General features: G+C 35.7%; 1 protein-coding gene across 8 annotated transcripts in view; it reads right to left on the minus strand.

The window, feature by feature from the left end:
- Positions 1-15,824, minus strand: part of LOC126880429 (zinc finger protein 271-like) — a 43,741-nt gene that overhangs the window by 17,243 nt on the left and 10,674 nt on the right. For 3 of the 8 annotated variants that reach the window (XM_050644282.1, XM_050644275.1, XM_050644276.1), the window contains exon 3: positions 3,147-3,743. In XM_050644282.1, the coding sequence (XP_050500239.1) occupies positions 3,147-3,743 (597 nt within the window). Of the gene's footprint in view, positions 1-3,146; positions 3,744-6,560; positions 15,498-15,824 lie in introns of those variants that run through there. The other 5 variants (XM_050644278.1, XM_050644280.1, XM_050644279.1 and 2 more) reach the window with 5 other exon arrangements.

The raw sequence follows: 15,824 nt of genomic DNA on the forward strand, positions 1-15,824 counted from the left end.
ATACTTGTTTGGGTATATCAATCAGTTATTTGTTATTTAAGGGATTAGTTCGTTGGTGTTAAATAAAGCAATTGTATGAGTTAATAAATAATGTTTTTATTTTAAAACAATAAAGCTATATATTGTTAATATTATAATTATGTGCTACTAATTATGGTTATAAATGAACTAAAATTTCGTAAGTGTGAAAGTCTTCATTAACATTTTTTTCTTCAAATGAGCTGCTTTCCAGAATTACCAAAAATAATTTTAGCACTCGTTTTCTTTCAGTGTGCAAGGTTCAAATGTGATTCCAAACCACACGTTCGGCTAAGCCGCCTTAAACAAATTTCACACTTATTAAGGGAATAGGCGCAAACTTTCAGCTCCAATACTATTTAAATGCATCTCTTTAGCGACGTATTAGTATAATATAATATGTATGGATTACCGTCGAAAGCCGACATGATCAACCAAAAAGAAGAGTTATTAGGTGATTTTTCTAGGTGTGATTCTTGGGTGTGAATCTGTCTTTATAGTTTGCTCCTCCTGGTTTAAAAACATACCATAGTTTTTATTGTATAGTATATAAATTATTGTAAACACTTAATACATAGTTAGGGAAAAAATAATCATATTAATTAACTGAATTAATAATTCAAGCGATTATACAAGTAACGGTTATCTAAGAACATTCAAAAGCCATATCTAAGTTAATGATGACAATGGCATTGTCAAATAATGTTTACAAAACTCGACTTATGTCCTTTCTCGTTGATAACCAACATTTTATCCCAAACTCAGTTCAGCTTTTTAACTAATAAATGTACCAGTGATGCCATGTTTTCTATACTACATGACGTTTACCAAGCACTAAACAATAATCTTTATACTGACACTGTTTTGTGACTATGCCAAAGCTTTTGATTGTGTAAATCACGATATTTTGATAAAAAAACTAAATTTATATGGAATTCGAGGCATTTCTTCAATAAGATATCTGTTTAACCTCAGAATAATTACACATTGCAGAAGTTACTTCAGAGATCACGGAATTTTAACACTTCCATCTTTATATATTCTAGAAACGGTTGGTTTAATTCGTAAACCCCTTCATGTCTTTCCAGCAAGGCACAATCATCTCTATTCCACCAGAAATCTAAGTTTTGATATTTATTTACCCATCCCGTCCACTGAGTTAGTAAAGAAATCTATATTATATTCGGCAAAAAAACTATACAACCATCTCCCTTTACAACTTAAATCTGCAACATCTTTCCCTAAGTTCCGTAAAATGACAAAAGCCTATCTATCTAAAAGACCATATTATTCAATAGAAGAATTTCTTAATGAATAACTCAGAAAATTGAGTTTTATATGCAGCAGCTTAACTTATTAGTTCCTAATGTTGTATCTTATTTGTTGTATGTTCAATTTGCAATTTATATAAATTTTGCAATACATACAGGGTGTAACAAAAATACAGGTCATAAATTTAGTCACATATTCTGGGACCAAAAATAGTTCGATTGAACCTAACTTACCTTAGTACAAATGTGCACATAAAAAAAGTTACAGCCCTTTGAAGTTACAAAATGAAAATCGATTTTTTCCAATATATCGAAAACTATTGGAGATTTTTTTATTGAAGATGAACATGTGGCATTCTTATGGTAGTAAGAAAAAATTATAGTGAAATTTAGACACCCACCCCATAAAAATTTTATGGGGGTTTTGTTCCTTTAAACCCCCCCAAACTTTTGTGTACGTTCCAATTTAATTATTATTGTAGTACCATTAGTTAAACACAATGTTTTAAAAATTTTTTTGCCTCTTAGTACTTTTTCGAAAAGTCAGTTTTTCTCGTGGCTTCTTTTTTAATATGGTTCAAAATATACCTAAAAATGTAAATCATAAATAAATTTTCATATTATTACCAAGTCTCCATAATCGTAGCTAACCATATACAAATATGTGGTGGATTTGACAAATATTCAAAATATCTCAATAAAAACGGACTTTTCGAAAAAGTACTAAGAGGCAAAAAGCCTTAAAACATCGTGTTTAACTAATGGTACTACAATAATAATTTAATTGGAACGTACACAAAAGTTTGGGGGGTTTAAAGGAACAAAACCCCCATAAAATTTTTATGGGGTGTCCAAATTTCACTATAATTTTTTCTTACGATGTTACTACCATAAGAATGCCACATGTCCATTTTAAATAAAAAATCTCTAATAGTTTTGGACATATTGGAAAAAATCGATTTTCATTTTGTAACTTCAAAGGGCTGTAACTTTTTTTATGTGCACATTGATACTAAGGTAAGTTAGGTTCAATCGAACTATTTTTGGTCCCAGAATATGTGATTAAATTTATGACCTGTATTTTTGTTACACCCTGTATACTGTATATTGACGATTTATCTAATTTTAGTAAATTGTGTTTTTTACTGTATGATGTAAGCTTTGTACATAAAATTGTAAAATTTTCAGTGACAATCAAGCATATTTCTAATCTAATCTCCATACCAGTGAGATTTTTACTACACGTAATTTGCCGTGTAAAAAAAGAAAAAGTAGGGATAACCGTAAAATATTTGCGCCTATGCTCTTAAGGGTTTTCGCGAGTGTGTATCCTTAAATGCATTTTCAAATTTCCATTTAGGCTAAATAGCTTAGAACAAATTTCACACTTGTACGACTTTTCTCCAGTGTGTATCCTTAAATGCTTTTTCAAACTTCTTCTTTCACTAAATTGCTTAAAACAAACTTCGCACTTGCAAGCCTTTTCTCCAGTGTGCACTGTCAAATGTGTTTTCAAAGTATCTGCTCTATTAAACTGTTTAAAACAAATTTCACACATATAAGGTTTTTTCCCAGTGTGCACTTTCATATGGCATTTCAAATTAACTAATTGACTAAACTGCTTTAAACAAATTTCGCACTTGTAAGGCTTTTCTCCAGTGTGCACTGTCAAATGTGTTTTCAAAGTATCTGCTCTATTAAACTGTTTAAAACAAATTTCACACATATAAGGTTTTTCCCCCGTGTGAAATCTCATATGGCTTTTCAAATTACCTAATTGACTAAACTGCTTTAAACAAATTTCGCACTTGTAAGGTTTATCTCCAATGTGAGTTCTAAAATGTAATTTCAAAGTACCTGTTTGACTAAACTGCTTAAAACAAATTTGGCACTTGTACGGTTTTTCTTCAGAGTGCACGTTCAAATGCATTTTCAAACCACTTTTTTGACTAAACTCTTTAAAACAAATTTCGCACTTATAAGGTTTTTCTCCGGTGTGAAATCTCAAATGTACGTTTAAAGTAGTTTTTTCACTAAACTGCTTTAAACAAATTTTGCACTTATAAGGTTTTTCCCCAGTATGCACTCTCAAATGTTTTTTCAAATTACTTGCAGTACTATAGTGTTTTAAACAAATTTCACACTGGTAAGGATTTTCTCCAGTGTGAATCAACATATGTGACTTAAGAGTACTTGCTGCAGTAAACCGTTTCAAACAAATTTCACATTTATAAGGCTTTTCTACAGTGTGAACTCTCCAATGCTTTTTCAAATTAGCTAATTGACTAAACTCCTTAGAACAAATCTCGCACATGTAGGATCCTTGGCCAGTGTGAAGTTTCATATTTGTATTTAATGTCGTTTCTTCAGTGTTTCCACTGCTACATGTTTCTTTAGGAGATGAAGGTTCAGCTGTTTTCATAATTTTCATTGTGTTTTTCTCCTGGAGGCAACCTAAAATACAAACCAACCATTAAAAATTTTTTTACCAGAAAAAATCACCAACTAAAATAGAAAACAGGAACAAAAATGAACACCGAGAAATAACCACTACTGTCGATTCTTAGCAACTTCCCTCCATCTTCTGATTCTTAGAATCTTAAGATCTTCCACATTTTCAATTCATCTTCTACACAGTACTGCAAGCGCCAGTTAACTTGGCGACAGCGAATACGCACAACGACACTGAGACTGATGATCATCCCATAAGCCACTGTGCAATGCGTCTCGCCAAGTTAACTGGCGCTTGCAGTAGCTCTCTACTTGTTCTGCCCTGTACGGTAAATCTACAGTTTTCAGGAATACTTGTTTGGGTATATCAATAAGTTATTTGTTAAAGGCCTGGATACAGCGCACCAAAAAAAGTTGATTAATAGCAAGCTGAAAATTTGTTAATAGCTTAACGGTGTCTAGTCGGACAAACTTTGATGTATGGGAACACTGGAAGTTTTAATTGTGGAACAGGTTAAAAATTTGGAACGTCAGACTACGAAAACGTCCCATATATTTTGTCGGACAGAGCTTCCAAATGATTTGTTACCCTTCATTAAACTCTCATGCAAAAACCAGACTAGTATTTATCACTAACTGGGCATTTCAATAAGTCCAACACGTGAAACATGTCTAATGACAGGAATTATGTTGGTGATACCTAGCAGTCTGATTTTTGCATGAGAATTTAATGAACGGGTAACAAATGAATTGAAAGTTCTTTCCGACAAAATACATGGGACATTTTCGTAGTCTGACGTTCCAAATTTTTAACCTGTTCCACAATTAAAACTTCCCCTGTTCCAGTGTTCCCGTATATCAAAGTTTGTCCGACTAGACACCTTTAAGCTATTAAAAAAATTTCAGCTTGCTATTAATCAACTTTCTTTGGTACGCGGGATCCAGGTCTATTATTCAAGGGGCTAGTTCGTAGGAGTTTAATAAAGCAATTATATGAGTTAATAAATAATAATGTTTTTAATTTAAAACAATAAAGTTATATAATGTTAGTATTATAATTATGTGCTGCTAATTATGGTCATAAATGAACTAACATTTCGTGAGTGTGCCAGTCTTCATTAACATTTTTTCCGTCAAATAGGCTGCTTTCCAGAATTATAAAAAATAATTTTAACACTCGTTTTCCTTCGTGTGCAAGGTTCAAATGTGATTCCAAACCACACGTTCGGCAAAGCTGCCTTAAACAAATTTCACACTTATTAAGGGAATAGGCCCAAACTTTCAGCTCCACTGCGGTGCAAAAAAATCGATCCACTAAAAATTTGGTCATTTTTAAAGTTTCGAATTTCCTAAACCTGTTGTTGGATTTAAGTGATTTTTTTACCACGTTATAGCCTTATTCATTGACAATATCGCTGTAATAATATTGTTGCTAGACAGTCAAACTGTCATTGTATACCGGGTATACGAATCAAACTGTACCTTTTTCTCAAAGTTCGCATCACCCTGTGGACTATTCTAGCATTTATAAAATACTGAAATTAAAACCTAACTATAGCCCCAGGTTTTCTTAACATTTTGTCTTTCGATTCATTCGCTTATATTGGATAATGAAAAAGTTAGGTACTTTAACAACTGGGCATGTTCGTCATCAGTACAGGGTGTTTCTAAATAAGTGTGACAAACTTTAAGGGGTAATTTTACATTAGAAAATAATGACAGTCTGCTTATTAATCATATGTCCGCAAACGCTTCGTTTCCGAGATACGGGATGTTCAATATTTTTTTACAAACTGACGATTGATTTATTGCTTTAAAACCAGTTGGGATATGCAAATCAAATTTGGTGGGTTTTAAGACGTAGTTATTGCACATTTTTTGACATACAATTAAGAATTTTATATTCACCATTGGCGCGCAAACGGATATTATGACCCATAATATTACCTGTACGCACGCCAATGGTGAATATAAAATTCTTAATTGTATGTCAAAAAATGTGCAATAACTACGTCTTAAAACTCACCAAATTTGATTTGCATATCTCAACTGGTTTTAAAGCAATAAATAAATTGTCAGTTTGTAAAAAAATATTGAACATCCCGTATCTCGGAAACGAAGCGTTTGCGGACATATGATTAATAAGCAAACTGTCATTATTTTCATGTGTAAAATTACCTCTTAAAGTTTGCCGCACTTATTTCAAAAAAACCCTGTACTGATGACGAACATGGCCAGTTGTTAAAGTACCTAACATTTTAATTATCCAACGTAAGCGAATGAATCGAAAGACAAAATGTTAAGAAAACCTGAGGCTATAGTTAGGTTTTAATTTCAGTATTTTATAAGTGCTAGAATAGTCCAGAAGGTGATGCGAACTTTGAGAAAAAAACACAGTTTGATTCGTACACTCAGTATACAATGACAGTTTTACTGTCTAGCAACAATTTTATTACAGCGATATTGTCAATGAATAGCGGTTATCTTCAAAAAGAGAAGAGATAACCCAGAACAACAGCTAACATTGCAAGACAGACCCATCGAATGGCAAAACAAAGCTAAATATTTAGGAGTCACAATGGACCAAGGTCTAACATTGAAGCGTTTTACATGTCTGCTCATATGGGAACAAGGAAAGACTATCTATAGAGATACTGGGGGGTAAGAATGGGGCTAAAGAAGAAGAAGCAGACACATAAAGCCTCGTTGCGGGACGGCAGCTCATTTGTTGTGCGGGAGCTAGGTCGTAGATTCGTTAGGGAGGGTGAAGGGGTGTTAAGATGACTACACTACCATAACTAAATACATAAGGGTACTTACTCTGACTAGAGGATCTTTCTACTATTTAACAAAAAGGGACGCCGTTTGAAATAAATCCTCTATTTCACCTATGGGTACTTACTGGATACTTTCTTACTTACGGGTACCAATCGGGGGGACAATCATCATTGATTCCTCTTTGGGGTTACATTGGGACAACATCTTTCCTTATTATTGGCTTCTATGCCATATTCTTTCTTTTCTCCTGAACTAAAACTTTCATACAGTTGCATTAGTTTTCTGTTAAAATTTTTCCAAAGGCTACAGAAATGAGATGATAGATACACTTTCACAAACATTTATTTAAAACTTTACGGTGGTTTTTTTTTTTTTAAACAAACAAAAAAACTTTTAACAGGAAATGATTTTACAGGACAAAATATCTACAAATCTTTTACATTACAAAAAAAATCTTCAATTTAACATAACAAAAGAATGACAAAAGAACTTGTTGGACAGTGTATGTCAAAACAAAATTTTGACGCAGCTGTCAAAGGTCAAAGTCACTGTCATTTTAATTTACAAGTTGCATCATGAAAGCACAAACAACTATTATTTTTCAAAAAAATTCATATCAACAAAAATATTTATCCATTTGGGATCCTTGCAAAATTTAAAAAAATATATCATACCATATTTAAACAAAATCCTTTATCACACGTCACAAACTACACGGAAAGGGGGTTCATCTACAAACAAGCAGGGTCATCGACCTGAGGTGGGCTTCATGGCTTCCTTTTTATTTCGGGGCAATCAACTGGATAAACATCACGGGACTGGAACTCAAAATGTCTACATCAGGACATCAATCGGGACTCGGAAGACTTCATTTAAACAGGAACTTGGACAAGATACAGGGACTTCATACCACGCCGGCGTATAGTACTGCGTCACAACTCAAACACAGTGTAAGAGCACCCAACTTCACTACGGGGTAAAAAAAAAAAAAACATCGTGCCCTCACACTAGATCTTCCAGAACGACATACTATACCCTTTACCGGCGGGTAACAAAAGGCACCACGCCCTTTTGGGGTGAGTCGGCAAGCGATCTTCACGCTTGAAGAAATCAAACCGGACTGATCTGCGCTTCGGTCTGAAGCCACAGATCGGGGAAAATACGACGGAAGTACCGAGCGATTTTGATCCTTAGGGATGCTTAGTTGACAAGAACTCAACTTTCAGTTCAAGATTTGTTCTAGAAAGTTCATCTACGCATTAGAACTGTACTTTTGTCAACACTTCTTACAAATTCTGTTTTTGCGTCTCAAATAAACAGGAATCTTGTAACACATTGAAATGTTGCTGCAATACTTCATGGCTGTATACAGGGTCGGCTTGGGATCTTATAATGATATTGAACTTCACAAAATAAATTAAAAAAATAGACATTCTTTTTGGGAATTGGGATATTAAATTAATGTTGGAGTTTTTTCAAACGTTACAAAGCCTCCGCGCAAAAGAGAAACCTGGATAAGATTATCCAGTTTTCGATAACAAACAGAAAAAAATCCAACATGGACATCTTAGGTGTGACAGGACAACAATATCAAAATATTTAGATAATGGCTAGTGGGGATTAAACAAAACAAAAAAGTCGTTAGGGATTGGGCTAGCGTGCCATCAATCGCCAGACTCTTTAAAGTCGAGTAGACTTAAATGTTTCTTGACTCTACAAAGAACTGTAGGTGACAAGAGTTTCTGTGCCTTGGGAAAGAAACTAAACTTGTGCCCTGTGTGGACCTCGCTGACATCCACAGCAGTAACACAAGTGACATACCAGGGCAGACACAGCCTTGTCACCTCGTTGCCTAACCGCGAGCGGTTCACAAAAACTAAAAAGTTGATGTTTGACAGATAAACATCTGCCCAAACTCTGCTAACACCTAGCGAGTTTCACGGGACATTTCGGCAACGGTTCTGCAAAACGAGGATTTAGACAATCCAGTCTAAACACCTCAGTGAGACAAAATCTCACCAACAACTTACTTCAACAACTCATTCAAACAAGACAGGGCTAGACAAAGGGGTATATGACAACAACAAGGACTAAAATCAAGACAATATTAACAAGGGGGGAGGGGGGATACGTGTGACAACAACAAAAGACCAAAAAGACTAGTATACTGGGTTCAAACAGGATATCAAACTTTTTAAACAAGACTAAGGGAAATGAACGCAACATATGATATAGAGAACACTACATCATTACGTTTTCAATCAACAGTCCAATCCAGGACATAAGAACCTTTCATGAACGTTCACTAGACAACTCTCTCATTTTCAAATCACAAGCTGGGGAAAGACTTCATTTTCAAAACAGGGCTACACTTCACTTTTCGAAACAGGGGATAGACTTCATTTTTCAAGACAGGGGGGTTGGGCTTTACTTTTCAAAACTGGGGATAGACTTACTTTTCAAAACTGGGGGCATTTCATTTCTCAAGACTGGGGGTGGACTTTATTTTTCAAAACGGGGGGCTACTTTTTCAAAACAGGGGATGAAAGCAACACGCAAGGGGAAGACCAAAGGGACATTGGAAAGTATGACAGTTCTGACGAACAACCGCTTCCATCTATCGACCGAAAGCAAGCTTCACCTGTACTCAACGCGGCCAGATCCTAACCTCACCAGCCTTGTCACAGCTTCTGCTCTTGGCCTACTTTCAATCAACAAAGAGAAGAGAGGTCAACTAACTATTCGCCAAAAAAAATCAAACTCCAGCACGGACACGGGCTAACAGACAACACGGGCTAATAGACAACACGGGCTAATAGACAACACGGGCTAATAGACAACACGGGCTAATAGACAACACGGGACAACAGACAATGGGCTCTAAAACTTCCAGACAAAACAGGGATAGACAAACAAACAGACAACAACATACTTTTTGACTTCTAGATATACTCAGGGGCTTACAAACACAAACAATATTGAAATTTGGTTCCTATATGAGCTCACACGGGATAAGACATTTCTTGCTCCGACTACTAATGAAAGTGTTCACAGATAGCTGAACAACACTTCCTTCATCACGAGTATTACACTTGTGACATGTCAGATACAAAAAGACATACTTCATTCACGGGGGGACTTCAACTACTTCACTGGGGGGGAGACTTCAACTACTACTTCACGGGCTCTTTTTAACTAACCTCTGGCATCCTTTTGACACCTACAAAGATAGATTAGTCAAAAAAAAAACAAGGGGCAACACAGACAAGGGGGGGGCTTTTTCAGGGGCTAACTTCTACACTTCAAGACAGTTATTCTCAAACAGTGTCGACAGAGAACGCTATCTTCAAATCTAAAAGTGACAGCTTTTCTCCTGGCTGCTTGAAAAAAACACAGAAGTGGGGGGCCTCTCCACGGTTTCCCTCTTCACTTCTTCATGGGGTGACTTCTACAAGGGGTAACTTCTCTCACACAGACTATACGGGACTAAACTCATACACGGACCATACCAACAACATTACACATCTACTCAAATGACCAAATCAATAATCACAAAAAACGGTTATTCTGTAAAAAACTGTTGATCTATAGGAATACATGCAAAAAATACAACATACTGTTATACTTCATAATTGGATTCAATATTCAAAATATTTAACGTTACTTTTAATCAAAATTTTCAAAAAAATTTTACGTTACTTTTTTATTCAACTGTTTGTCTATATATTTCATCAATACTTTCAAAAAAATCAATTCAATGCTTTCATCATGGGTACAATATCAATACAATACAGTTAGTACGCTACAATAACATACAATTCTGTTCTACGATACATACAATACAATACAATACCAGTATACATATGGGGTTACAAGTTAAATACACTATGATGTATGAAATGGTACATGCCTATACAATCAACAGCATGACCAAATCAACATCACAACAAAATGTGTACATACTTACACCTCTTTGGAAAAATTATTAACATTCTGCAACAAAAACTACAAAAATGGGCTCTTTCATGGGGACTAACAGACTGAAACAGTTTCGGGGGCACTAGAAGACATGAAACAGTTTCTGGGGGCAAGACAAGAGGAATCTGGGCTAAACTACATGGGAAGACTGGGGCGATATTTACTCGGGTCAAACTTCAGGGTGTACGTTACAAGTATTACAAGCGTAACACTAAGTGGGGGGGTGGCTAAAGATATTGGGGACTAGTAGATAGGCTAACTACTAGTTGAACATGTCTACAAGCTAGACTTGTAACAATGGGCATACAAAACATGACACGAGTCGAGCTTCCATGTTATCGGAAACACCTGCACCACAAACTGAGATCGGCTACCCAAGACGGGCACTGCCTAACAGTTGTAGTACAAATGAGACCGAAAGGAGGCTAAAGGGATATGGTAGTGGGCACATGCTAATGGGGTCAGGGGGTAGAAATAACACGCCCCACGTTGTCGGGGCCAGTTGAAGCATTCAACTGGACAAGACAACTACTGGATACTGAAGGAGGCAGAAAAATGAATCGGCCCCACGTTGCCGGGGCCATTTGAAGCGTTTAACAGGACAAGACAACTACTGGATACTGAAGGAGGCAGAAAAATGAATCGGCCTCACACGTTGGGCGACATTTGAAGCGTTTAAAGCCCCACACGTTGGGCGCAATTTGATGCATTTTGCGAACAACTGGAGCCGGAAGGAGGCCAAAAATGAGTCGAGCCACACACGTTGGGCGCCATTTGAAGCGTTTTACATGTCTGCTCATATGGGAACAAGGAAAGACTATCTATAGAGATACTGGGGGGTAAGAATGGGGCTAAAGAAGAAGAAGCAGACACATAAAGCCTCGTTGCGGGACGGCAGCTCATTTGTTGTGCGGGAGCTAGGTCGTAGATTCGTTAGGGAGGGTGAAGGGGTGTTAAGATGACTACACTACCATAACTAAATACATAAGGGTACTTACTCTGACTAGAGGATCTTTCTACTATTTAACAAAAAGGGACGCCGTTTGAAATAAATCCTCTATTTCACCTATGGGTACTTACTGGATACTTTCTTACTTACGGGTACCAATCGGGGGGACAATCATCATTGATTCCTCTTTGGGGTTACATTGGGACAACATCTTTCCTTATTATTGGCTTCTATGCCATATTCTTTCTTTTCTCCTGAACTAAAACTTTCATACAGTTGCATTAGTTTTCTGTTAAAATTTTTCCAAAGGCTACAGAAATGAGATGATAGATACACTTTCACAAACATTTATTTAAAACTTTACGGTGGTTTTTTTTTTTTTAAACAAACAAAAAAACTTTTAACAGGAAATGATTTTACAGGACAAAATATCTACAAATCTTTTACATTACAAAAAAAATCTTCAATTTAACATAACAAAAGAATGACAAAAGAACTTGTTGGACAGTGTATGTCAAAACAAAATTTTGACGCAGCTGTCAAAGGTCAAAGTCACTGTCATTTTAATTTACAAGTTGCATCATGAAAGCACAAACAACTATTATTTTTCAAAAAAATTCATATCAACAAAAATATTTATCGTCACAAACTACACGGAAAGGGGGTTCATCTACAAACAAGCAGGGTCATCGACCTGAGGTGGGCTTCATGGCTTCCTTTTTATTTCGGGGCAATCAACTGGATAAACATCACGGGACTGGAACTCAAAATGTCTACATCAGGACATCAATCGGGACTCGGAAGACTTCATTTAAACAGGAACTTGGACAAGATACAGGGACTTCATACCACGCCGGCGTATAGTACTGCGTCACAACTCAAACACAGTGTAAGAGCACCCAACTTCACTACGGGGTAAAAAAAAAAAAAACATCGTGCCCTCACACTAGATCTTCCAGAACGACATACTATACCCTTTACCGGCGGGTAACAAAAGGCACCACGCCCTTTTGGGGTGAGTCGGCAAGCGATCTTCACGCTTGAAGAAATCAAACCGGACTGATCTGCGCTTCGGTCTGAAGCCACAGATCGGGGAAAATACGACGGAAGTACCGAGCGATTTTGATCCTTAGGGATGCTTAGTTGACAAGAACTCAACTTTCAGTTCAAGATTTGTTCTAGAAAGTTCATCTACGCATTAGAACTGTACTTTTGTCAACACTTCTTACAAATTCTGTTTTTGCGTCTCAAATAAACAGGAATCTTGTAACACATTGAAATGTTGCTGCAATACTTCATGGCTGTATACAGGGTCGGCTTGGGATCTTATAATGATATTGAACTTCACAAAATAAATTAAAAAAATAGACATTCTTTTTGGGAATTGGGATATTAAATTAATGTTGGAGTTTTTTCAAACGTTACAACATTCACATCACATGTCAACGCAACAGTCCAGAAAACAGCAGCGGCCAGAGCGGCAATAAGAGGACTCACAGGAAGAAGAAGCAAATTAGCTATGAAAACAAAATTAAGACTTATAAATAGCATTATACTGCCAATAATTACATACGCATCTCTTGCATGGGGTCACACGAGTCAAAGTAACAAAAAGAAGATACAAGCGGCACACAACAACTGCCTCAGAGAAGCTGCAAACGTGCCCAGATATGTCGCCGAACGGTTCTTATTTAGAGACCTAAAACAAATAAGAGTACTGGATATTATGGAGGAAAAAGCCAGAACAAAATTTGCTGAGCTAGAAGACCACCCAAACCGAATCCTGCAAGAGATATTAAGGTATGATGTGTACCATAGATGGAAACACAGGAGACCCAAACAGCAAATATTAGTTAATATATAATAAAGGCTAGATAATCGTAGCTCTATCAAAAGAAAACAACTTGCTCACCTTTGGCATCTCATTATATTTATTAATGTTGATTTTTATACGTTTCAGACATCCCTCAAAAAAAATATACAAAAACTTCAAAACGGCTTCAGCCACTAAACAAATCAATAAAATATTAACAATAGGAGAAAGCCACACAAAAATATTACTAACAAAACCCAAAAACGGGCATGAGGGGCCCACATCCTCGAGCGCCGAGTCACCGAACTGGACATAGCCCAGAGCGGGGACTCGGCGCCCGAGCAAGCAAAACAGATCGAAGATAAGTCACTAGAGATAGCGGGAATAGAGCGCCTCACGCTGGCCTGCATTGATCGGGGTAGGATTTCATATGGGAGTCCGTGTACCCAAGACTCCCATATGATAAGCACTTTGCTGATTGAGAGCCCCTATAGCGCATCAGAGTGCTATCGGGGGGTAAGTGGATGGTCTGGAGCATTGAAGCGGGGTGGAGTGATTCCTGCTTACGGGAGTTAATCCTCCTCGCCCCAATGAATCGTATCACCCGAATGTCATTCATTGTCAATGAATAAGGCTATAACGTGGTAAAAAAATCACTTAAATCGAACAACAGGTTTAGGAATTTCGAAACTTCAAAAATGACCAAATTTTTAGTGGATCGATTTTTTTGCATCGCAGTGTATTTAAATGCGTTAATTTTTTTCCGAATTCTGAGAAAACTTATAAGTATTATTGAAAAATTTAAATGCAAAATGAAAGATTACATCATTACCGAGGGTAGAAAGTCTTTGAAAACTTCTTCAATGTTTATTTTAATAAGTTACAGGGGTGAGAAAGAAGATAAAATTGAGTGTGATTTGTAATTTCCAATATCTCATTAAAAAGAAACTTTTTGTTTATTCTAAGGGACATTCTACCTTCGGTTATGATGTAATCTTTCATTCTGCATTTAAATTTTTCAAAAATATTTATTAGTTTTTCCAGGATTCGAAAATAATTAACGTCCGTGGTTATATTTTTCAAATCGAACATTTGCTATCCGGTGACAGTGACCGGACATTAGCAAATATAACAAGGCTACTAAATATTTGACATGGCTTCAGGAATATTTTGAGTGGTTTATTAAATAATATCGATAGTGTATTAGATGAATAATTGATTAAAGACGTGAAATTAATAAAAAGTTATTTATTGTTTATAGTACGTTCGTTAACGGTAAAATATTGCAAGACCTCTAAATTCTAAAGAACCGCTCCGATTTAGAAGAAATTTTGCAAATAAGCTCATCTTGTCCTCCTCTCCAAAAGTGATATGACTACAATGTGTGCTTTTTATTTTTAAGGGGTGAAAACTACCCTTTTTTACCAAAAATTAAAAAGAGCCGATATAAGTGTTATTTAAATCTAAATTATGTGTAGGTACGTTAAATAGTATGTTAAATATAGGAATTTGATTGTTTCTGATATTGAAATGTATTTTATAGTTTATAACTATTTTTAAACCCTTAAAAACTACCCTCTAAATAAGAATTTGTATAAAAAATATTTTGTAACTTTAAATTAGGTAATGATGTATTTTGTAGTGATCTAAACTTTATTTTATGTTTACAATTTAGTTTATTAAGTATTTAATATTTTCAACCCCTGTAAATTACACCTACAAATAGATTTATTAGATCATTCACTCACGGCAAAATATTGCAAAACCTGTGAATTTTAAACAACCGCTGGGGTTGACATGAAATTTGGCATTCACATAGCTAATAAGTTAAGGAAAAAAAGTGATATAGTACCGATGTGTACTTTTGCCCAGGGGGTGAGTTTCACCCCTTCTCGGGGGTGAAAAAGTATAGGTCCAAAATAAGTCCGGAAATGGATAAACTGACTAATTCTAAGCAACTTTTGTTCTATAAAGTTTTTTCACTAAGTCAATACTTTTCGAGTTATTTGCGAGTGAATATGTTCATTTTTCAACAAAAGAACCACGTTGTTAGACGGTTTTTCGCAAATAACTCAAAAAGTAAGTATTTTATTGAAAAAATATTCCGAGCAGAAATATAGATTATGAAAAACTGAAAAAATCTGTGTATGTATGAAGTTTGGAGACCTAGTAGAACCAGAGTCGTAGCTAATGAAGTTCCAAGATACGGGGTGTTGAGATTTCTCTTACAAAATGAAGATTTATTGATTGCTCTAAAACCGGTTGGGATATGCAAATGACATTTGGTGGGTTTTAAGAGGTAGTTATTACGCATTTATTGACAGACTTACTATTAAGAATTTTATATTCACCATTGGCGCGCATACGGGTACTACTCTGAATTAAAAAAAAATAGTACGCCACTGAGGTATTTCAAATTAAAAAGCATTTTTGAGTTAATTATTTAATTTATGACAGAAAATATATCTTCTCTTTTTTTCATACGATGCGCCTTTTTCATGAAAAAAAAAAATAAAATACTTATATCAACGCTTAAAAAGTATTCGACATAAGTTTCAATATGGTT

This window comes from Diabrotica virgifera, chromosome 2 (assembly GCF_917563875.1).
Source record: "Diabrotica virgifera virgifera chromosome 2, PGI_DIABVI_V3a".
Taxonomy (NCBI): Eukaryota; Metazoa; Arthropoda; class Insecta; order Coleoptera; family Chrysomelidae; genus Diabrotica; species Diabrotica virgifera.